The 24,294-nt window shown below is 28.8% G+C and overlaps 1 protein-coding gene across 1 annotated transcript in view; it reads right to left on the reverse strand.

The window, feature by feature from the left end:
• LOC118192267 (ectonucleotide pyrophosphatase/phosphodiesterase family member 3-like) overlaps positions 1–24,294 on the reverse strand; it is a 130,428-nt gene that overhangs the window by 23,775 nt on the left and 82,359 nt on the right. Inside the window, exons 9-12 of the mRNA XM_035363193.2 lie at positions 22,622–22,738; positions 17,378–17,525; positions 11,947–12,022; positions 4,308–4,395 (exon numbers count right to left, since the gene is read on the reverse strand). Of these exons, the coding sequence (XP_035219084.1) occupies positions 4,308–4,395; positions 11,947–12,022; positions 17,378–17,525; positions 22,622–22,738 (429 nt within the window). The remainder of the gene's footprint in view (positions 1–4,307; positions 4,396–11,946; positions 12,023–17,377; positions 17,526–22,621; positions 22,739–24,294) is intronic.

The raw sequence follows: 24,294 nt of genomic DNA on the forward strand, positions 1-24,294 counted from the left end.
TCAAGATAAAAATAAAAAATTTTCAAAATTTTGTGTTGCTGATGAAACTGAAAATGTGTCATCTGTTCATCAGCAAGCTATTGGATGCTTATTGTATGCAGCCAAAGGAATTTGTCCTGACATGGCTCATGCCAAAAATTTCCTTTGTCAGTTTTGCTAACAGCCAAAACATTTAATGAGATATCTTAATGGATCTAAAGCAACAATATTAAAATGTGTTACTTCTGGGAGTAATGAACTTATTGGGTACTCTGATGTAGATTGTGCTGGATGTCCTTGCTAGCTTTACTGTTGTGGCAGGGTATGCAACTTTATCTTCTGCAATTAAACACGCTCTGCAACTTTACAAATTCATGGCTGAATTAAATTTGCCAACCAAAGGAAAAAATTAAAAATTTCTTGTGACAATAGATGTTTGTTATTCATATTAAGCATATTGATGTTGCTCATTATACTGTAAAAAGTGACATAATTATAGTTGAGAAAATGTTAATGGACACTTCGATAGCTGACTCCCTTAAAAATCTATTCATAGAAAAAAGCACACATGATGTATGAAAAATATAGAACTTTTAAATGAACTCGCATCAACTGCGCAATTGGGGAGAGTGTTGATATTTATTTTCAAACATTAAGTGTGACAACATGCTTTACCCTATATTTCGTATTTTCTGATTGACGTCACTAGCTCGCTTGTTTTATATTGTATTAAGCAATGTTCATGTAGCTTGTCATAGTGAGGCTGATTTGATTGTATTAAATGTTATTTAATTAAACCAATGCCTGTTTTTATATTTTAGACTCAGTCCATTACATTCAATGAAAAAATATTTTTGTTTTAAACTATAGCATAACATCATTTTTTTCTTAAATGCATTAATAATAAACTAATTAATTAAGTAATCATAAAATGACTTCATTGTAATTTTGATTTAAAGTATAAAATGTAAAAATATTAAACATTAAAATTCCAAGTATAGTAATTATTTTATTTTATTAGTAATAATATGTATTTTTCAATGTGAATATATGCTTCTAACAGAACTTAAGATTATGAAGGTGAATAAAAATTTACTGCTTACCTTTAAATAATAAGCAGTTTTTGTGCTGGGATTTCAGTTTTACACTTGTATTCTCTTCAGTTTGTACATATTGAAAATTAGAAACTCACTCTTATTTTGTATATGAAGAAATAAGTCATCAGTTAATACTGTAATTAATCCTTTTTTTCAATAACAAATGTTCTAAAGTATAGCTATGATACACATCGGAATTTTATACTTTTATAATGTGTCATTAAAGTCATTGATAATGGTTTATTACTTGACTAGCACATTTAAGCTTTCAATTATTTATATAATTCATACATGCTTTAATTACTGATCAATAAGTTTTCCTTAGTTATAAGATAGTTTAGATGGATAATTTGATTATTGTACAGTTTAAAAGCAATATAGTTGGAAATTCAATAAAATTATTCATATCTAAAGAGAGAAAATTATATTGAATAAGTGAATTTTATTGGTAACTTATCTTAACTACAATAACTGACCATAATAATAAAAAGAACTTTGCATCTGAATAGATAAATTATTGCAAATAGTACTTGATAATAAATATATAGAAAAATATATACAGAGAGTCCCAAAACAAAAGAAAATAAAACAAACACTGGGTAAGAGTCTGAAATAATAATACAGCTTTTGCCACTTTTCAGTCATTTCTACTGATGTATTTGAATTTATATGATACAGTAAAATTTAGGCTCCATTTTTAGTTTTAATTAAAAAAATTTTTAAATTTACATTAACTCCACTGGTAATTTTCGATACTATTAATTTGCTCAATTAATAATGTATTTGTTAATTTTATTCATTGTTTTTCTTTTGCCTGTTTAGTTTTAATTTTAACTTAATCTACATATATACAGAATGTCCCGTAAGTGTTACAACAATTTTTTGGGGGAGGTAGGGCACATCATGAGGATTAAGAATTGCATAGAAACATATGTCCGGAAATGTCAAGAATAAGTGGTAGCAGAGGTAGATGACGGGAAAAAGAAACAAGAGTGATTAACTTGAAACATTTATTGGAATGAATACAAATGATGTACGACAGTTTACAACAGAAGCTCAAATTTTGCACCATCAGATGCCAAACATGCCTGACACCGACAGACCATTTATTGCCAGACACATTCAAACACACTGGGAGTTTCTTTGATTGTAGCAGCTGCGCAGGTGAGTATTGCCATGATATCCATTTCAGACAAAACAGGATCGTATATAGACACTTTTGATGGCTTCCCATAAAAAGAAATCAAGGATCGATAAATGCAGTGAGCATGGAGGCCAGGGAACTGGTCCATCACACCCAATCCATTGATGCAGGAATGATCTGTTCACATGGCTACAAACATCCAATCCAAAATGAATCCACTTTTTAATGACCCATAGTCGCACAAATTTTGATGCAGACGTGCAAACAAACTGTCGTATGGTTGATGTCTGAAGGAAAAACATTCTCAATAAATGTGTGCAGCAGTTCATTCATTAGCCTCAGCTATTCCATACACTAAGTGCATGTCTGTAAGCTCCCAAAAATGTTGGCCACCAAGACCAATCCACATCAATGAATTGGTCCATTGCGCCCAATCCATTGATACGGGAATGATCTCTTCAAATGGCTACTAACATCCAGTTCAAAATGAGTCCACTTCTTAATGATCCGTAGTCACACAAATTTTGATGCAGACATGCAAACAACTGTCGTATGGTTGATGTCTGTCGGAGAAGCGTTCTCAATAAATGCGTGTAGCGGTTCATCCATTATCCTCAGCTACTCCATACACTAAGTGCATGTCAGCAAGCTACCAGTTCATGTAGCATTCCATGATCTTCATCTTGTACCTACCACTTGAATAAGGCAATCCTCACTTTCCACTAGCACTCTCCTGTACATAACCCCCTGGTGGTGTACTGTGACGTTTCTCAGCATGGGTTCCTATGCAATTCTTAATCCTTATAATGTGACCTACCTCCCCCAAAAGTTTGTCGCAACATTTACGAGACACCCTGTATATATATATAAAACTGATGTATCATCTTCAGTTCTTCTAACCTGCTTTTAGTCAGGGTGTAATTTCTAAACTCGAAATGGCAGAGCTCTATGACCATCAGGAAGAAGAAAAAAATAAATAAAATAACTAATAATTAAAATAATTAAATTCAATAAACCATACAGACATATATAAAAATTTAATAAGTTATTAAATTCATGATGAATAATTAAATAAAAGAAATAAAATATCGGATATCTTCTTATTTGGAGCTATGCTTGGATTTACAATTTCCTTCAAATCAAAGAAATAGTCTTCTGGCTGAATTTAAGCCCTATAATAAACTATTTCAAGGGATGTCTTTTTCCAGCACACTAATAGAGAAAAGTAAAACGATTAAAGCATCACAAATGAGAACAGAGAGAATGTTAGATACAATATGAGAGTATGGAAAGAAATTTTAATGGGGTAGTGTAGCTTTGAAAACAAAGAGAGGCTATCAGGAAGAATGCAACTAGGCAAAAAAAATTTCCTCTTAGTCTCATCCAATAACAACATGAGAATAAACGAATTTTTGTCCCCCATATTTGGTTACATGGCTGAAGTCTGCATGAGCTCTCATAAATTCATTGCATTACCTGGAGAATAAGCCTTTGACATGTGGATGGCGACTTTTGTTTCCTTCTGACATTTATGTGTTTTGATGGAGTCCTAAACTCAATCAAAGTGCTTGTTTGCCAGAGAAAGACAACTATACATTTGGAAATTATAATCAATTTTTAAGACATACTGAAATTTAAAATGAAGTATGTCTCTTTAAACTGTGTTTCACTTACATAATAATACTTTAATAAAAATTACTAAAATTAATTTAATAAAAGTGCCAGAGCCCTTTTATTTATGGCTCCAGTGCTCTCCAAATAGAATTAAGATTTACTACAGAAACTGAGATGTACTGGAGCCAGGCTCAAGCATAATTTAAGTTCTGCTTCTAGTGAATAGTGAGCTTCAATTTCAAGAAATGATCAGCTTATAGTTTAGTTTCAGGAATATAAAATAGTCTATCGATATGAAATTGTCATATTTATTCCCCAAAAGTAAAAAGAAATCTCCCCCCCTTTTTTTTTCATTTAAAAAACAGTAAAATTTATTTATTTATTTAAAAAGTTAATTTAAGAAACTCTTATTTCAAGCAATATTTACATTTGTAAAGCATTATTACAATTTGGAAACACATAGACAGACATACCACAAAATAATTCATACAATTCTGTATTTAAAAAAGGTTCAACAGTGCAATTTTTCTTAAAAGATGGGCCATAAGCTAGAAAAATTGCCTGTAAAAAAAGGATTACCCATGTTAATACAAATTTAACAGACATCAGTACAAAATTAAAATTCTCACTTTCAATGCAGTCAAAAATTACGGTTTAAATTGACATGGCAAATAAAATTTATTACATCTGGAAAAAAAATAATAATAAAATTTTGGTTGTCCCTTCAGTTCCGTTAAAAATATATTTATCAGCAAAGACAGAGCTATATTGAAAGCTGCATTAAGAATAAACTTCACAAACAAATTTAATACTTGTACGTATTTTTTTTGTTTGAATATTAAGGAAAATTAATTTGATTAAACCAGTTAAGTTCTCATTAATAATTCATAAGCACTATGTAAAAAATATGAATTAACATTAGGTTTATGTTATAGTAAAAACTATTATGGCAAAGCACTCGAGGACTATCTGTCTTCATGTTCTAGAAATCATGTCCTAAATTTAATCATCTCTTCTCCCCATTATACTGTACATGTACAATAAACAAGATTATGCTATTTGCATACCTTCCTAGTGTAACAATTTTAATGGTCAGCAGTGTATTTTATAATATAATAAATAGCCTTTTTATTATGATTTAAAGTAAAAAAATAATTTTTAAGTTCACAGAAATAATTTAAAGTTTTATTACTTACAGTTAAAATGTAAAAATAAAAGAAAAAAGATTTGTAAGTAAACAAATGCATTTTGTTGTCGTGAACATGAAATTAATTGACTCAAAGAATATGTGAGCAGAAAATATCTCTCTTCACCATCACAAACAACACAAAATCTGCCACTGAATACCATGGATAACATGGGAAAGTTTGAAGTACAAAATTGAATAAATTTATGAAAGAAGGAATTTCTGGAGTTTCATTTTCGAGGTCAAGAAACATAAGGATTCAACAGAAAGTTCATAATGACATTTTTTATTCCTTAATACAGTTTAGATATAAAATTTAACTGATCTAATTATTAAGAGCCAGAAAGGGAAGATGTTACAGAATTGTAAATTAAGTTTTAAATGCAACAACTGTAACATTTATTTTGCACATTACACAAACATATATAGATATATATGTAAGATAAAAAAAAAAAAGAAAGAAAGAAAGAAAGAAAGAAACAAGTAGAATAAGATTCTAAATTTAATTTGCAGTAGTTCCTCAAATTTCCATTTTAATTTGATTATTCCCTCTGTGCTCACAGTCATAACATGATTATAACATATCTCTTTGAACTCACAAACTTTGATTTAATTAAAATCACCTAGCACATTTATCCATTCACACTTTGATAGGCCTCAGCTTTAAAAAGTCACATTTTTGTCAATTTTTTTTCCCTCAGATCAAACTTTCATTGAAAGTTCTAGAAAACATTACAGTGCATGTCTGTACTCAGAAACTACTCAATATTTTAACCAGTAACTTGAATTAAAAACACTGTAATGACAGTTTTCATAGCTTCTAAGCTACTTCAGTTAGTGACCATTATCTATATTTTTTGATTTCAATCTTTTTATGAATGTACATTTTAAAATTAATTCTTAATTTTTTTTTATTTGGGTTAATTTTATTTATAATATATAATTAATGATTTTAAACAAGCTTTTAAAATTGCAGTGAACATTTTTTTTACAAAAATATGATGTGACTTTGTTTCAAAACAAATTTTGAAATATTTGTAAAATAAATTTTAAATGAAAAAAATACTGTTTTTTTCTTTAAGTAATTAAATAATATTTAGTAATAAAATTAATAAATTAACATTAATAACAGTAAAACTTAAATATAAATATATACATATAGTTTTCTAATCTCATTTACAATCAATAAATCAATAAAATTTTTTAAAGTTTAACTGGCTGTTTATTTAATTAGAAGTCTATGCTCAAATTTGTTAATTAGTGTCTACTGTACACTGTACACAAGAAAGGGGGGACAGTTCTATATCTCCCATTCTACTGGGCCGATTGACAAAATTCAAATTGCGTTCTTCATCTCTCGAAAGTGCGACATAAGATATATATTAGATTTATATATAGCATTACTCTAACATAGGTATTCTGACACAAAATAAAACTTTTCTGAAATAACATACCAATTTTTTTTTTCCATATTTCGATTCTATGACTCAAATTATGCCAGACTGCCAAGTTTTGTAAAAATCGCATGAGTAGTTTTTAAAAATTAGCTCTTAAAATTGTTGCTTCTCAGTGTTAATTGAATTTGGTATATATTTATTAATATCTCTTTTCTTATTAAACTTTTTTTATTCTTCCTTTCACATTTCGAAATTTAGGTTCATTCCAAATAAAATTCACCCATTTTTTATTATTTGTTTTTAAAATTTCTATTTTTAAATAATTTTTATAAATTTTTCGAAAACCATTTTGAATCATAACCTATAAAAATTTTACCATCATCTTAAAGTAGCTGTATTTCTAAGCATACCTGCAAAAAATTAGACTTTTTTATTCAAAATTTTCTAAGATATACACGAATTTACACATTTTCGTGTTTTGAAATTTGGCATCTTTGATGCTGGGTGTTTTTTTGAGTGATAATAACGCCAAATGTGTTTTTATGGATTTTGTTACAGTGAATTGTCACAGCTATTTTTAGCCTTAAATTTCGAATAAATTTTATGGAGAATTAATTATATGAAATTTTTTCCGTCAACGATGCATAATAAATATTTATTCATACTATATGAAAAGCTATTTTTTAAAAATTATTGATGATATTATTCAAGTTTTTAACCTTTTTTTTATATTTGTAAGAGTAAATTTTTACCTTCGCCGTGTTATCGTCTGCCACTTTACTTCAGTTGCATTTAAACTGAATTGTCTAAAACTGAGAAAGTTCCTTTGATTTTTTAAACAAACAATGTTGACAGTTTGCGTCATGTCCCAGCTTTGAAAAAATATATATAAAAATATAAATTTTTACATTAATCCTCTTTAAAAAATGTTTTAAGTAGTAATTTCCTCTTGTGCTGTAGATTATATAAAATCATCTTCTTTTTGGACTTTGCTTTAAGACGCAAACTGTCAACATTGTTTGTTTAAAATGTCTAGAAAATGAAAAGCTGTTTTCAGCTAAAACGCAATTGATGCAACTGATATTTTTAAAAATTTGACAAGAATGCAAAATTTATGGAAGTGTAACAATCACAAAATCTTAACTTTCTTGTGTCAGGACTTAAAACAAATGTAGAAGCAAAGAAGGAAATTGGGGGGGGGGGAGCAAAAATTCAAAGGGGAATCTACTTCAAGGATGCTGGGTGTTCAAAAAGAAAACACTTGTGTGTACACCAGCAAATAGCAACAATTGAGTTTGTGCTAACGGAAAAGACAAAAACGATATCATTGCAGATTAAAGTGAAAAGCAACTGGTTTTCCACTATATGATTGTATAAATTTAAATTCCGTCATAGAACATCACATCTTATCATAAACGGAGCATCCTATGATTTCTCAGTTGAATTATTTGCAAATTCAGGAATTTATCCACTGACGTATATGGCTATCATCTAAAGACGTTTTCTCGTTTGATGAAACCAGACTTTCCTTTCATCTCATGCCTCCAAAATGCATAGTCTCTGAAGACTGATAAAGGCTTTGACCAAATACTAATGAAATGGATTGAATTGGAACCTTAAGCGAGAGATGCCTTTGTGAAAAACTTTCCAAGGGAAACCAGCTCGTATACACATTACACATGAGAAAAACCACAAAAATGCTCCTGCAACCAGCTGGATGCTTTTTAATATATTTTTAATATACTTGCAGTTGGATGCTTTTTAATATACTTGCAGAATACTTGAAGAAAACAAACAAGCTATTAAGAAGAAAAAAAAATTTTGCATAAAATTTAGTATTTTTTTAATTTAAAAATTTTTAATTTTATGATATTTGATTCTTGCGATTTCAAAAATAAAATAGTTGACTAAAATATGAATAACATGTTAAGAAATTAAATGTAGGATGATAAAATTATGTAAAGCAATGGACACAATGATAAAACTGCTTAAAGCAATGTATGCAAGTCATCCTAAATTAAAATGTCGGTTATACATCTTTCTCATTTATATATCTTTTCTGAACGGAACACTGAAAGGCGTGTTAACTGTGCTTTATTGCATTTTCTCTTTTATTATATTCAGTTTTCAGATGCATCATAGTCTGGGACACAAAGTATTCTTCCGAAAGAAACACAATTCAAATAAATAAAATAAAATCATGGAAAATTTATATTAATAAATATATATTAAAATGCTCAGTTCGAATGAAAAAATAGTAAATTTGAAGATACAATGCAACACAAACAATTACAATAAAAGTCTAAAAATTTAAAAATTACCTAAAATAATAACTATGACTAAAAAATATAGTAAAGAAAACAGTTTGAAAAATAATAAACGATGCACCTTTTATTTAAACTACGCAGTTCGAAAGAGTAAGTAGAAATTTTTAAAACAGTTATTTGAAAGAAAACATGGAACTTAAACAATTAAAATAAAATTCAAAAAAAGAAAAAAATATTTAAAATAATAACAGTTATAATTAAAAATATAATATAAAGGACATAATTTGAAAGAAAGAATGATGCGACTTTTTTTCCACTCACAAACAATGTAAAAAGAGAAAGGAGAATAGGTTGCCATATATTAAGAAGTGAACTATTTGAATTTCAAGTGAACTATTTGAAGTGACAAATTTTTGAATTTTTCTGTAAATTTCGCACCAAGTTTTACAAAATTTAACATTTAGGCATAATTTGAATAGTAGAATCAAAATATGGGAAAAAAATTGGCATGCTATTTCAGAAAAAGGCCGATTTTTTGTGAAAATGCCTACATTAGAATGGTACTACATATAAATCTAATATATATAGCTAAGATAAAAAACATACAATTCATGATATTAAAATACATTCACCATCAACAAACACATATATTTCATTATCACTACTATGATAATAACTACAGATGTGCCCAAATTATTCAAAGCAAAAGGAAAATTTCAAAAATTATTATATTTTCTTGATTAAAACAGATATTTTAAAATCCTGACAGTAATACTTGGTAGGAAATGTTTTGCTTTCCCAAGTATTTTGATATATTTCAGCATGGATTTGTATTTGGCATCAATTAAGGATTTTAAATTTATTTAATAACTGGGTTATAGTGCAATATTTGAATAAAGTTTTATATGAGCTTCTCTTTATTAGTTATTCTCTTTTACTTCACATTTCTTTTACAACTGACCAAGTTTTTGAGTGAATTTTATATGGACTAATTTCTTCCTGGCCAAGACAATATTTTTACATTATTTTTAGCTGAAATACTTTGAAGTATTTTTTGATTTGTGGCATAGTTCACTATTACTCCACAAAGGCATTTCTTTGTTCCCCCTCTTTCTTTCTTAATTTTTTTCCAGAACACCAAGCTTGTACTTGAGGCCTAAAATCCATTTTTAAAGCACTGGTATTTGATTGTTTTTAAAGCACTGCTAAGAGTTCTTTTTGCATCATATAACCTTTCTGAATTTTCAATATTCATCACAATCCACTACTGAAATTAAATACTTTACAATCTCTTGACTAAAGTATCTTCTGATAACATACTGGAGCATTTCTTCATTGATACAGAACATTTTAGCTTAAACATATTTATGGATAAATTTTTGTATTTTCCAGAATTTTTGCAAATAAAATATGCAGGTATGTTGGAAAATAAGATTTTTAGTGAAATTGAGAATAAAAGCAACAAACTGCAATTTTAAAATATTCATCCAGGTATAGTAAAATGTCAATGACTATCTTACTTACTCACAAGACCCCCACTTGTAATTTCGTAAGACATCCCACTTCTTAAATATTTCAGGTTATATATATTATCAAATATTGCATATTTATATATATGCCTATTCAAATTAATTTTGGACTTTTTCCTATGCCTGCAAATTTTTATTTTGTCATTAAATTATGTTTGCCTCAATATTCCAGCATGATACCATGTCTCAATATTCCAGATGCTTCCAAACTCATATAAATTAATGGATATACATTTTTTTAATCTGTGGAAATTTTATTTCATATTTTTGTGAATTTTCTTTGACTCCCTCTCCTCAGTATCATTTTTCTGCCACATTTTTTTTCTTTCCAAGTTTCTGTATGATCTACATTCTCAGATACAAATTTATAAATAAGGTCCACAGAATTTCGACCAGTATTGAATTTTTCAGCAATTTAATTCTGATCACAATTAGTTTCATTTAAGACAGTTTCAAAAGTTGCAGTTTTGAGAGGTTAAAGGGTTTCTTGCCTCCCCCTCACTAACTGACAAATGTACTAGAAAAAGTAGAAGTAAATAATAAGTAACTGAAAGATTTAAAAATTTACAAAAATATTAACATAGAAAGAGAAAAAATATATAAAAAGATTCTGTCACATTTTTAATTCAATTACCTTGTATGAAAAATACTTTGAAAAATAGAATTAAATATAATGGCAAGCACATTTTTACATTAAAGTATATTAGCAATTTAAATAGTATAAAATACAGCAATTAGTAAATAAAAAGCTTTTATTATTAAATTGAAAAATATATATTGAAACATGGATGTCTTCAAATAATTGCTGATTAAAATTTAATAATATTATTATTTATAAATAAATGTTATCAAAATTATTGATTTTTTTGTTTGAGCCTAATAATTTATCATATCTGTAAATACGTATTACAAGACTGCTGAATTTAAACTGTGTTCCATAAAAGCTACAATCTTCTGTTATCAAGATATGTCTTTCGTTATAATCTTCTGTTATATGTAATTAACACTTTCATAATTAGTAATAAATATATAACATGCACAATAAGAAAATAAATATAAGAATTTTGATGTATGTATACAGCATTCAAACAGGTTTTGAGCAAAACAATCTGAGGCCTTAAACACAACTTTCTTTTGAAACCCTTTGATGCTCCTACTTAATTTTTGATGGGAAAAACATATTACACTTTTCTTACAGTTAGGATGATTGGAGGCTCTTTTAATTAGGACTTATGCCTGAATGTGAACCTAGATAGTAAAGGGCCTGCATTTTAATTAATTCTACTTTCAATCTGTAACATTAATTTTTAAAACAAAATTTAAGCATAATATTAATATATTAATATACATATGCATTTTTTAAACTTAAGTAAAGCACATGATAGTTGGATGATATTTGTGAAATTACATCTTACATTAAACATTTCATAGAATGCTATCACACATTTACATCGCATAGACAAGGGAAATAATTAAATATTGTATACAGGCAGTGTAAGTTTTTCATAAAAATCATAGTTTGGATTAAACTATCTTTCAGGAAAGAATTCCTTTGTTTACTCACAGGTAGAAAATTTACTAAAAAACTGATTAACACAGAATACAATAAGATCAAAAATGAATTTTTATACTATTAAGAATAAAATTTAATTCAGTTTTTTATATACAGCAACATAAAAGATCTGTTACTCTATTTACTTAAGTAAAAAATACCGAAAATATTCACTTCATACTCGCATGTCAGGGATTAAATTGTCATATCCATGAGCTCCTCCAGAGCAAAAATAATCATTAGGTTCCACTTTTTTGCTGAAACATAAAATCATAATAATTAAAAAATAAAACTAAGTTAATTATTGTTTGCATCTTTTCTTTATATTTTATCTTTCATATTTCATGTACAGTGTAAACAGTATATATATGTAAAATATAAAAAAAAATATGATGGCTTTGCTTTTCGCGAACACGCAACCTTAATTAACTTTCTGCAATTTAGGATCTTCCCCCTAGACCAGTACCTTCTAAAATTTGCTAGCCTATTACATAACCGCTTTTATAAATACTGAATGCGTGCCATTTTGTGTCAGAAACTCGCCACTCCTCCTATGCTACGCATCTCGCTGCTGCTTGATCTATCTTTCCTTTGTTAGAAATAGTAATGACACATAAAGTTTAACTTTAGTCGTACTTGGTTTAAACTACTATTGAATATGTGATTTAGAGAATTCCATATGAAATAAAGCATGATCTATGGTAAAAATTTAATTAAAGCTATGGAATAAAGATGTACCATTAAAAGCTAAATCAACTTGCCTCTTCATTTGGATTAGCCTTACCACTCTGCAAAAACCATGCCTGAACACTGATGCCAAGCTTCACGACTGCTAAAATATCACACACACACACACATATATATATATATACAATTTTTATATGCATTCATATAAAAATAGTAAGCATAAAAATAATCGCTGGTTTCAAAAGGGTACAATTTTAATAGAACTGAAAGATTAACTCTGCCATAGTCATAGCTTAATCTTCACCACAGCCTACTGAAATCTGGCTCCATTACTTTTATATTTTTGGATAAATCATAATTTTAGCCAGAGCATACAGAAGATATCTCAAATAGGGCATTTCTTTTATGTAACTGCACCACAATTTCAGCAGAAAATTCTTTTGATCTCAAAAACTTTATTTTAATAATTAAGCCTTAAAAATCAATTCTAACTTATATATATATGCATTCTCTTTCCATGGGAAACAAACTTTTGGATGTAGATTAAGACATTTAAGGATAGAAAAATTCCCACTCACATGTTAAAGACTTCTTATGCAGGAAGTGCAATGAAATTAATTATTAACTCCTTTAATTTGGAACGATGCAGCCAAATATGGCAAGCGAAATTTGTCACTTACAATAAAACCTTAAATTTGTTCTCAGCTAAAATCTAATTTGGAGACATACCTCCCTGTCACTTTCTGTTTAACAGCTAGAATTATATCAGCAGGATATCATAGTCAAAAAGTGTTTGACTTTTCTCTCTCTCTCTTTTTTTTTTTTTTTTTTTTTACTTTTATTCTTCATAACGTATACACCTCCATTAAAATATCCACCATACTCCATACTAAGTTACTTTTTATAGCACTTTTTTTATTCTCATTAGTAACGCTTAATCATTTTTCCTTTTATTACTGGTGTGTTGTAAAAAGATAAAATTTTTATTTCTATTATTCCTTTAAGCAGTACCTTTTACTGAATATTTATGCCTTAAATTCAGCTGGAGGCCAGCTGAGCTTTATTTTTAGTTTTTGAGTGATACTAATTCCAGCCACAGCCTCAAATAATATGAAGTCCGGTATTTTATTTTATTCGTTAACCATTTACTATTAATTTGATTATTTATTAAACTTTTATTTATATCTTAATATTTTAATAAATAATGAAGAATCTGCAGGAATGCATGCATGTTTCTTGCATTATGAAAAAACAATGGTACCTACAGCCATCAAATTTTGAATAGCATAGTCTTCCACATGAATCTGGGCAACTGGAAGCACGAATTTTGAGTTTGCTTTATTATCTGTTTCCTATTTTGTAAAACTTTAACAAATTTTTGATTAAAAAACTTAATGATTTGAAAGTGAGCAATGGCAATACTGAAAAGAGTAAGTCATTTTTATCACCAGCACATAAGACTGTCTATTGGAAATTCTAAATACATATATGCTGTTTTTAAATATTTTTTGCTATTTTGGCAGTATTGAGTTCGATTATAAATACTTGATATGCATGACACCTATTACTTACGAAATATTGAATATTGATGTGATAGTCCAGTTCCAACCATACATGAAGTCTTTATACCAGCCTTCATGCATTCTTGAAAAACATTCAAAGCTGTGGATAATAAAAGTACACTCAAACCTATTTTTGTGCGGTCTTTCTTGGTGCAATTTTTTTTTCTGATATATGAAAATTTCAATCCAATTGGAACATAAATGGCAAAGTTATCATCAATAAAAAAATGTACCGTAATTTCCAGAAGAAACGCCGCGGCGTTTACGTGTTTAAAACTTAAATTTTCAGCGGGTGCGGTGTTTCTACCCATGCGGCGTTTAGGTGCACTCTAAAAATAAAATATTTCCTATGATGGTCATTGTACATAGTTTGGATGGCCTTGTCATTGTGCATAGACTGGTGCTGTTCCCACACAAAAGACCACTCAGTTGCTTTTTGCGAACGTTATTTTGTTTACATTCTTTCCCTTGAACGGACCTACATGCCTTATTCACCCTAAACGAGATCTCAGAACAATAACATTCTTCCCCCTTTCAAATCAACATTCTCATCAGTTTGAATAGTCTTTCTCCTCTGCCATTCGATGAATCTTCCAGGACCCATCCTCTCCCCACTCCTGCCTTTTCTGCAATTTTTTTCAAAGGCGGACACGACTCCACCTGCCTCACAATAACGAACTCTGACGTATTTCCTCTTCAGCATGAATGGATTTTTCTTGGCATTCTGCCAAATACAGATCCCATCAGTTTGGGTACAAATACTTGTTGGATAGTTTTTAAGTAAGAAGGGAGCGGAAAATTTTTGAAAATGTCTCTAAACGGCACAGAAGCTATACATTTCTTACCTTTAATTTATTTTTGAGTTATGGTTTCATTTCATGCATTTTTCTTAACTGGTATGTCATATATCAGGACTTAGGTTGAGTTTTTGCATCTATACGGCCCATGACGATGTCACGCGCAATTTAATCTATTGCAGCGTTTACACTGATGCGGCCTTTCTTCCGGAAATTACGGTATGCTAGCACATGATATTGGTGGAGACAGGTTTAATACTTTCAGTAAAAATGATCTTGTCGAAATGATTCAGGATGAAACCATAAGGCATGATGACATTATAAATTATGTAACAGATGTTACCGATGAGCAAGAAGAACCCGATTATATGGCAGTAGATAAAATCTATGCAAGACTTTATCTTTGCTAGAAATTAGAATGGCATTTTCTTGCAATCGATGCCAATTCTGAAAGAACTTCCATAATGCCAAAAGGAGCTCCAAACTTGTATATTTGGCTACCAAGACATAAATAAGCATTTAGTAAAACAACAGTCGTCGCAAAAATTGATCACCGAGTATATGGTAACTGAAAAAAAGTCAACTCTGAATGAGTGTGAGGTAGTATCTTCAAGTGACGAAAGCTATTTTGAACCAGTTTATCACAAGAAAGTTTCACGTATTGTCAGACTATGAAGGATAATGGTTATACATTTTGAAAAGTTTTGTATGTGTAAAATAAGTTCATATGTTAATAAAATACTTTAAAATGTTTGCATGTGTATTTTCTAAACCAGATTCTAAAAGGTTTGGCGAGATTCCAAGTAGCTGCTAACGTCGTGTCTTGATTTCATTTAAAAAAGCAATTCCTAGTTATTTCGTAAGGTTTGAGTTATTTTCTCCATGAGACATTTTTTATGCAGTTTCTAGTCACCACATTAAAAAAATACTTTTTAATTGTGTTGCAAAATCTATTTTTTATAGTTATTTGTGAAACTTTGTGAGATTTTTTTTATGCATTTTCTTTTATGTATTTCCTATCCACTGCACAAAAACAGGTTTGAGTGTGCACCTACTCAAAAAAGAAAAAAAAAAAAAAGGAGGAGCAATTGTATATCTGATATTGTACACGGTTGATTAACAAAACTGAACTTGCAATTTTCCTGTTTCGAGAGAAGAACTAAGGCTGTATACTAGATTTTTATACTATATAGCATTATTCCATCATTCTAACTTTTGCATTTTGACACAGAATCTGACTCTTTCTAAAATGACATGCCAATTTTTTTTTTTTTTTTTTGCATTTCGATTCTACACCTCAAATTTTGCCAAAGTGCTAAATTTTGTAAAAATTACAACAGCAATATTTTTTTTTAAATTAACAATCAAAATTTTACCCCCACAATATTATTTGAATTCAGCATACATGATATAATGTTGACTTTTAAATTAAATGTACTTGAAAATTAGTTCCTGTCCTGGTGAGGTCATTGCACATTTTTCACATCTCCAGCTTTAAAATAAAAAAAATATCCAGCTGACTCTACAGAAACATTAAAGTTTTTTTGAGGCAATTAAAGTTTTTTTGAGGCAAAAAAATTCTTCAGTGAGAAAAAGTGGCCAAATTACTTTTGAATGAAAGTGAAAAAAGTTTACCAAACTATATTTTTGAATTACTCAGTATGTTTCTCACCAAATTTTACAGAATTTCTTTTTAGGCATAATTTGAATCCTAGAATTTAAATATATGGGGAAAAAAGGTGGCATGCCATTTCAGAAAAACTTCAATTTTGCATCAAAATACATATGTTAGAACATGCTATATACTATAAATAAAATATATAACCTAAGTGGAACTTTGTGTGTGTGCGTGTGTGTGTGTGTGTGTGTGTGTGCGTGTGTGTGTGTGTGTGTGTGTGTGTGTGTGTGTGTGTGTACATAAATTTGACAAATAGCCACAGTAAAAGTCAAATGGTCTGGGGTCCATTTGCAAACAATTTGATCATTGGGTTCAGCATGACCTTTTCACTGATTTGGAAGGTTTTCATTTAGAGACATGCACAGAGCTTCTGAATTAATTGCAGCTGATATGAGAGAAACCAGAAATGTCTGTATAACATCTTATTTATTATTGTCAAATGTCAACTTAGTTGCTGCAAATAGTAGGACACTAGTAGTTAGAGCACTATTCTTGATGGCACTGCACTTTAGTAATGGGAATTATACCTAGCGATTCTCAAAAGGAAAAAAAAAAAGAATTTTTTTTAGTTAATTTACTGATGGATATCACACTTACCAACTTCTTCAGTTCACTTTTTATGTTATAATATCTTGAATTCAATTGCCAAAAACTGGCTTTGTGCTTATTCTGTATATAGGTACATATATGAAAATATATTTACAAAAATAACTTATATACTTTTATATGCCTTTCATATATTATTAGTATATGTATACAAAATAAATTTCACATATATTAAGATAAGATATATAATTATATCTATTATTATCATTATATTAATACAATTGTGATGAATAAATAGCATATTAACATTATCATTAATTTAATAAAATAATTAAAATTTACCTAGAAATAGTCCAACCAGCATCTATATCTAAGACTATAGGCTCAATTCTTGGATTATCTGCATAATGCATTCTAACTGGCAATTGTTCTTTGCGGTAAACTCTCATGTTTTTGTTTTTGCAATGTAATTTAGAAATCTCATCAGATACTATAAGTGAAAAACAAATAAAAATGGGTTTAATATTTTTATTTATAGAAAATAAAATATTTTAGCTATTTTATTTAACTTTTAAATTTGTATTCCAACTTAAAGACAGTTTTTCCACCTGTCCTGTAAGATTTCATTTTTTTTTTTTTTTTTTTTTTTTTTTTTTTTGTGACTGATCCGCATGAAATACAAAACAAACTTTATTTTACAAATGTTTATTTTCACAATGAGATGATCAAATGTTTCAAAAAAAATTTCTAGATATGATAATACAAAATATTATAGTTTAGAAATAAGTCTATATTTATAACGCAAATAAAATTATAAGAAATAAATAAACTGATGCAAATTTATCACTATTTTTATTTTCATTATTAAACTGTATACATGTATATTAAAAATTAAAATAACAGTATGGGGAGTCATTTTTGAATGGGGTTATAAAAAAGTTCTTTATAGTGTAGCAATTATTTTATTAACACACGGACATTACATTTAACTTTAAGAAAATTACAAACCAAGAATCTGATACAACCTATCAGGTTAATCACTTGGCTTTTACTAAAGTACTTCTCTGGCTACTCACCAGAGGGCACCCTTGTAGCTACAGTTAATCCAACAGTTTATATTAGCAGCACAGTTTATATTAAAGAATGGTTACAACAGCTATATATGTCAAGGTACACAAATAACCATATAGAATATGCTTATATTTCAAATGAACCTTTTAATTTGGAGACATAATCTAATTTTTCATTTGTGATAAACACAAGTGCACTAAGTAGGCAAACATTTTGAAAAAAAAATACCATTTGGCACATTAGTGATTTTAAAATGTATATTATACATGTGGACTTCTATGCATAATTAATTAAACTATATATAATACACTAACTTTACATACAATGTCCATAGAAAACCTTATATGATCTTTATTTTCAAAAATATTGGTCCAAGGTATCTACTTCCAATCACAAAAATGTTTTGGTGCAAAGATCCACGTTTTGTACTTTCAAATTGAAAACAAAAAATAATTTAAAAAATTTTAAAATATAACTTTTTACCTGGTTTTTCCATCCTTATACAGTACAAAGTCTTTAATATGGACGTCCATAATCCGGAATGATCTATAATCCGGACCTAAAAGCTACAAACTTTCTGCGTATGCATAGCGTTTACGCATGTGCATATGCGTTGACGCATGCACATAATTACCTTTATGCATGTGCATATGCATTTACGCATGTGCATAATACGTTTACGCATGCCAAAATACGTTACAGAATCGCAGAAGTCCCGACGAGTCCGGATTAAAGACTTTGTACTGTATTTAGTAAAATTTTACACTTGTTTAAAAAAATTAGGCACAAAAAGTATGACGAAGTGTTAGTCAAAATAAATTAAGATAGTTTAAGATTGTTCTTTTTCTGATTTAATGTCATTCAGTGTCATTTCTTTGGCATTTACTTAATCCATTAATATCGGAATTTTTTATTATAAATCCTAATTTTCAGAAGACATGATCCCAAACTTTAAAATTTAATATCTCAGCAATTTTTGTCGTAAAGGAGTCAAAGGTCTGTGTTTCATTTTTTAAAAAATAAGTATAAACTTTTACACATGGATTCAGAAACTGTACAAAATGTTACCAAGTTTTACAAAATAGATTTTTTAGATTAAAATACTAAAACATCAATATTTCCCTTGTTTAAAATATTTTTGTGAATCTTATATATATGCGGCTTAAGTGCTTGTCGCCAATAGTTTATTGGTTGCTTGCATAACTGTAAATTGTTTTATTCCTGGTGCAGTGCAGCATGTGACGAATATTATGAGAAAGCTAAGCTGGAAAAATTAAAAATACAAGAGCATGTGCATTTAAATTTAGCATCTGTTTGTCGCCGATAGTTTATTGGTTGCTTATGTAACTGTAAATTGTTTTATTCCCAGTGCAGTGCAACGCGTGACAAATATTATGAGAAAGCTAAGCTGGAAAAATTAAAAATACAAGAGCACGTGCATTTAAATTTAACATTTAATAAATAAATTTAACATCTATATATAATAAAATTCGGAAATATGCAACCGGCAATGATGAAAAAACAAATAAAATGAAATAAATAAATATCTTTAATATATGCGGCTTATATGTCTGTTTGTCACCGATAGTTTATTGGTTGCTTGTGTAACTGTACTAGCCAATGGGCTGAAGTTGCCACGGCACAGGGTTGCCGTTTCAATTGAGATGTAGACAATTTCCTGTAAAACTGACCTTTGCTATAACCATCAATAAGTCTCAGAGCCAAAGCTTAAGCGTGTTGGCATTTTTTTTACCTGAGCCTGCATTTGGACACGATCAACTTTATGTTGCCTGTTCAAGAGTTCGTGAAAGAACGGATGTAAAATTAAAAATAATGGATGGACCTCTGCAAGGCGAGCTTAAAAATGATGGAAAAGTCTACACAAGAAATGTTGTGTACAAAGAGATTTTTGACATGCCAATGCCAATGATTAAAAGTTACCTTGAATTAACATTTTATTATTTAAATCACCTTTATTGAGCTAGCGGTGGCTTTTAAGAAATGTACCATCATTGGTTCCTTTATTGCACTCTACTTTAAGCAATTAAGTAAGTAAAAGTGGGAAACCCTGTGGGGCAGTAAGCAAAGGGTGTCCTTGCCGCCTGACCTGGGTAATTCAGTTTGAATTAGCAGACACCTTTGCACAAATAATTTTAATTACAATTTATAATATCTAGAACAGCGGTCATTTCGTATGACCGCCGGACTTTCTAGTGGAAGCATATGATTAATGGTTGAGAAGCAAATACTTCATACAGACTTTTACTGACATGGAGAATATTAATGTATTTAAAAAATTATAAAAAATAGAAGAACAATGGAAATAATTTTAAAAAAAGCAGTCAAGACAATACAATATAAATTATTAAAATGGTTTAATATGAAGACATAGCAATTACCATTAAATAACAGAACATGCTACATGTTCAGAAAAATTTAATTCTTAAAATAAACATACATATGCATATATTGTAAAAAAATATAAATAATTATACTGTTACTTTCAATGGATAAAATAAGGAAATAACCTTAATTTCCACATTTTTGTATTCATCAGACTCTATTTTACTCTCTATTTTACTTATTCTGGAAAGCTTCTGGAATTCAATTTAATATTAATAAAAATTTCAAAAAAATAATCTAGATTTCATTAAATTATGACGCAGGTTTTACTCTAGTGAGCTCATTAAAAAATTGAAAAAAAAAAAAAAACCTGATATGGTTCATATTTTAACGATTGCACAAAATGGCTCTTTCAAAGTTTTAAAAGTTTGTCAGTAGATATTATTTACAGAGATGGCTCAGATGGAATAGTGAAAATTTTATAGGATATTAGATGAATATGTATTGAGAAACATGGGAATGTTATATATCTTCTGTATATTTGAAAAAGAAAAGAAAAAAAAAAAAAAAAAGAAAGAAAGGAAAAAAAAAAAAAAAAATGTTACGTAATTCTTTAAAAATATTTAATGTTTTTAATTAGATATACATTCTATTTAAATCAACCAGACTAAAATTTTTTAAAAATAATATTCTCAATAACTGAATCTATTGCTTTCAGATAGTTTAGTTTGTTAATTAATAACAGACAGACTAAATATGAAAGAAGGATATCTTATGTTTTTCAAAATGGCAACAGACTCCAATGAAAAGTGAAACAATGTAAATTAGTGTTTGAGAGACTAATAGCTCTTAAAAAAAAATAAATAAATAATAAAAAAAATCTGAAAGGTTTCAGATTTTAAATTACGTCCAAAGTGCTGTCTTTTAAACATTTCCTGTTAAACCTTTATTTATTAAATATCATGTTCTACATACTCAAACCACAAAATTTAGTTCAACAGCAATATCACAAAATAATTTTTAAATGAGCACATCTTTAGAATTTCCGTAATAGAGTCTGGTGCACTGGAGATAATATTTTTTTTCCGGCACAGTGTTCCCATTGCTCGCTTTGAAATTGTTTAGTTTGTTAATCAAAAACTCGTTGAAGTGTTACAAACTATGCAATTCATAATACAACGTATTTCAAATTCAAATTAGCGATTCCACATGCCCATATTCTATGGAAGATTACGTTATTCAAATTTTGGTGACTCCAGGTACCATTGCTTCATCACAATACACGGAGAAACATATATACATTCATGCAGATTCTTCATCATTTAATTTCTTTAAATATAATAGAGGGCGATTATATTTGGTGGCAACAATTTGAAAAGTGAAACATCGTTCATCACGAATCCATGCAAAATGCGAAAATGAAATTAATAGTCCTTCTGGGCAAATTGCCTAAATTTTGTTATTATTTGGACTAATAATAACAAAATTATTGTGCCCAAAGGTGCATTTTTTTAGCGTTTTGTGTATTACCTTTATTTATTAAATATGTCCTTCACACTTAAGCCATAAAATTTAGTTCAACAGTAATATACAAAAGTATTTTAAAAAGAGCATATCTTTAGAATTTCCAATACACAGCCTCCTGCTCTGGAGATAATTTTTTTTTTTTTTTTTTCTATAGTGTTGCCATTGTTTGCTTTGAAATCGTTGAGTTTCTTAATCAAAAACTCATAAATTCTTTACAAAATATGAAATAGATAATAAAACAAATTTCAAATTTGGACTTCCAGATGCCCATATTCGAGTGGAGATGTACATTATTCAAAATTTGATGGTTGAAGGTACCGTTGATTTATTACAATGTGAGAAACATATATACATTTATGCAGAGTCTCCAATAATTAAATTCTTTAAGTATAACAGGGCAATTATATTTGGTGGCAATAATTTGAAAAGTGATTCAGACTTTTCAAAGAAGACTTTGAAGTGAAAGACTTTTCAACTCAAAAGGCCAAAACAAAATTAATAGACCTTTGGGCTAAAAAAAACTAAATGAATCTAAAATAAAACAATCATTTATCCCAGATTGTGAATACATTTAGTTGAAAATTTTTTCTTCCTTCATATCATTATTCTAAATGAAATTTTCCTTTTAAAAATTAAAAGAATTACCTGTTTTGCTTTCTTTTGGTCTCACTCTACCCAGAGCACCCACAGTTATAAATGAATCATTAACATTTATATAATTTTGAATAGGAATAACTTTCTTACAGCTCACATCAGACATGCCTAGGAAAAAATAAAGAAGTTATCACTAATAATTATACATGGCTATAAATTATCTAAATAATACAAAGAAATAAATATATGCAGTTCATACAATCAACTTTTTTATAAAATATCCTCCTATTATTTACTAATAACAGGATTTGATAAATAACATTTCAAGGTAAATTTTACATATTTTAACAGCTATACAAGATAGAAATCCCATAAAAATATTTCAAATTTCGATGGAGAAAAATATGTACATATTATTCGAAAAACCAAACTTTTAGCTATGTAGGACTGCAGTTTCATATTATCATCATGATGCATATTTCTTTTATCAAATAATGCAGTCTTTCAAATCATTGCTTATAATACATATCAATCACAAAACTGATACATTTTAATTTTCATCAAAAGTACAAATTTAGCACATTAATTTTCTTGAAATTCAAACAAAGTTTGCAGCATGGTTCAGAAAACAGTAAGTAAAGTTGAGTTCATCAAATGTGGCCAATATATTATAGTAATTAAAAAAGGAAACCACCACAAAAAATTATTTCCAAACACATTTTCAACTATTTAAAACAATGCTCAAATTACTACAATTCATATATTAAGTAGTATTTAATCCAACATTTGTTGAACACATTGTTAAGTTTCAGATCAAAATGATCAACCACATTGCCCCAGAAATCAACAATAGCATAGCCTGAGTAATAGATAAGAAAAGGATTCATACAAAGTGGCACATCACTATTGCATATATATGTGCGTATGCAAATTGTGATTTCATTATTAACGCATATCGCTATTTAGGGCATATCTATATCTACCTATCTCTCTATATATATACAGTGGCTCCCAAAAGTGTTCAGACACTTAAAGAATTTGTAGGAAAAGTGCTGTAGTCTGGAACTGAATGCAGATATAAAGCCCGATATTTTTTCATATCACCTCCATGCAATTTTGAATAAAACTAAACTTTTTTTTAAATGTTGACTTATTTTCTTTTTCTAAATATGAAAAATGTAAGGAGGCATAGATAAAAGGTGCCGCAAAAGTGATTGTACACGGAAACATTTCCGCAAAATTTCATAAATAAAATTATCATCTGCCACTTTTTTTAAATTTCTGTATTTTGATGTTGTTTCAAAATTCACTTGGCTGTATTCTTTGATTGCTTATTTCATTATATTTAATATTTAAAAATAGATCATAGTCATAAGGAAACAACACATATTATTCAAAAATGACCATTTTTCATCATAAGGGGACTAAATCGAACCGGGATATTACTAAATTAGTAAGTTTATCCCAACTATGATACAGTAGGCGATAAAATGCCTTAAAGGAGAAATTCGAATCGGAAAAAAAATGGGGTGAAAATTATTAAACACTATAAACTATTTTCAAAAGAGAATCTTAATAAGGTAATAAGAATGGAATAGTAGAATATAATAGAAATAAGGTATTTCTCCTGCTTTCTTAGCATGCCTTCGTGATGTAGTGGTCTGCACACTGGGCACGTATTCCAGAGGTCTGCGATTCGATTCCCGGCGAAGGTGCTGCTCATT

This window comes from Stegodyphus dumicola, chromosome 10, assembly GCF_044657685.1.
Source record: "Stegodyphus dumicola isolate Sdum_Otavi_A_Nest chromosome 10, ASM4465768v1".
NCBI classification, from domain to species: domain Eukaryota; kingdom Metazoa; phylum Arthropoda; class Arachnida; order Araneae; family Eresidae; genus Stegodyphus; species Stegodyphus dumicola.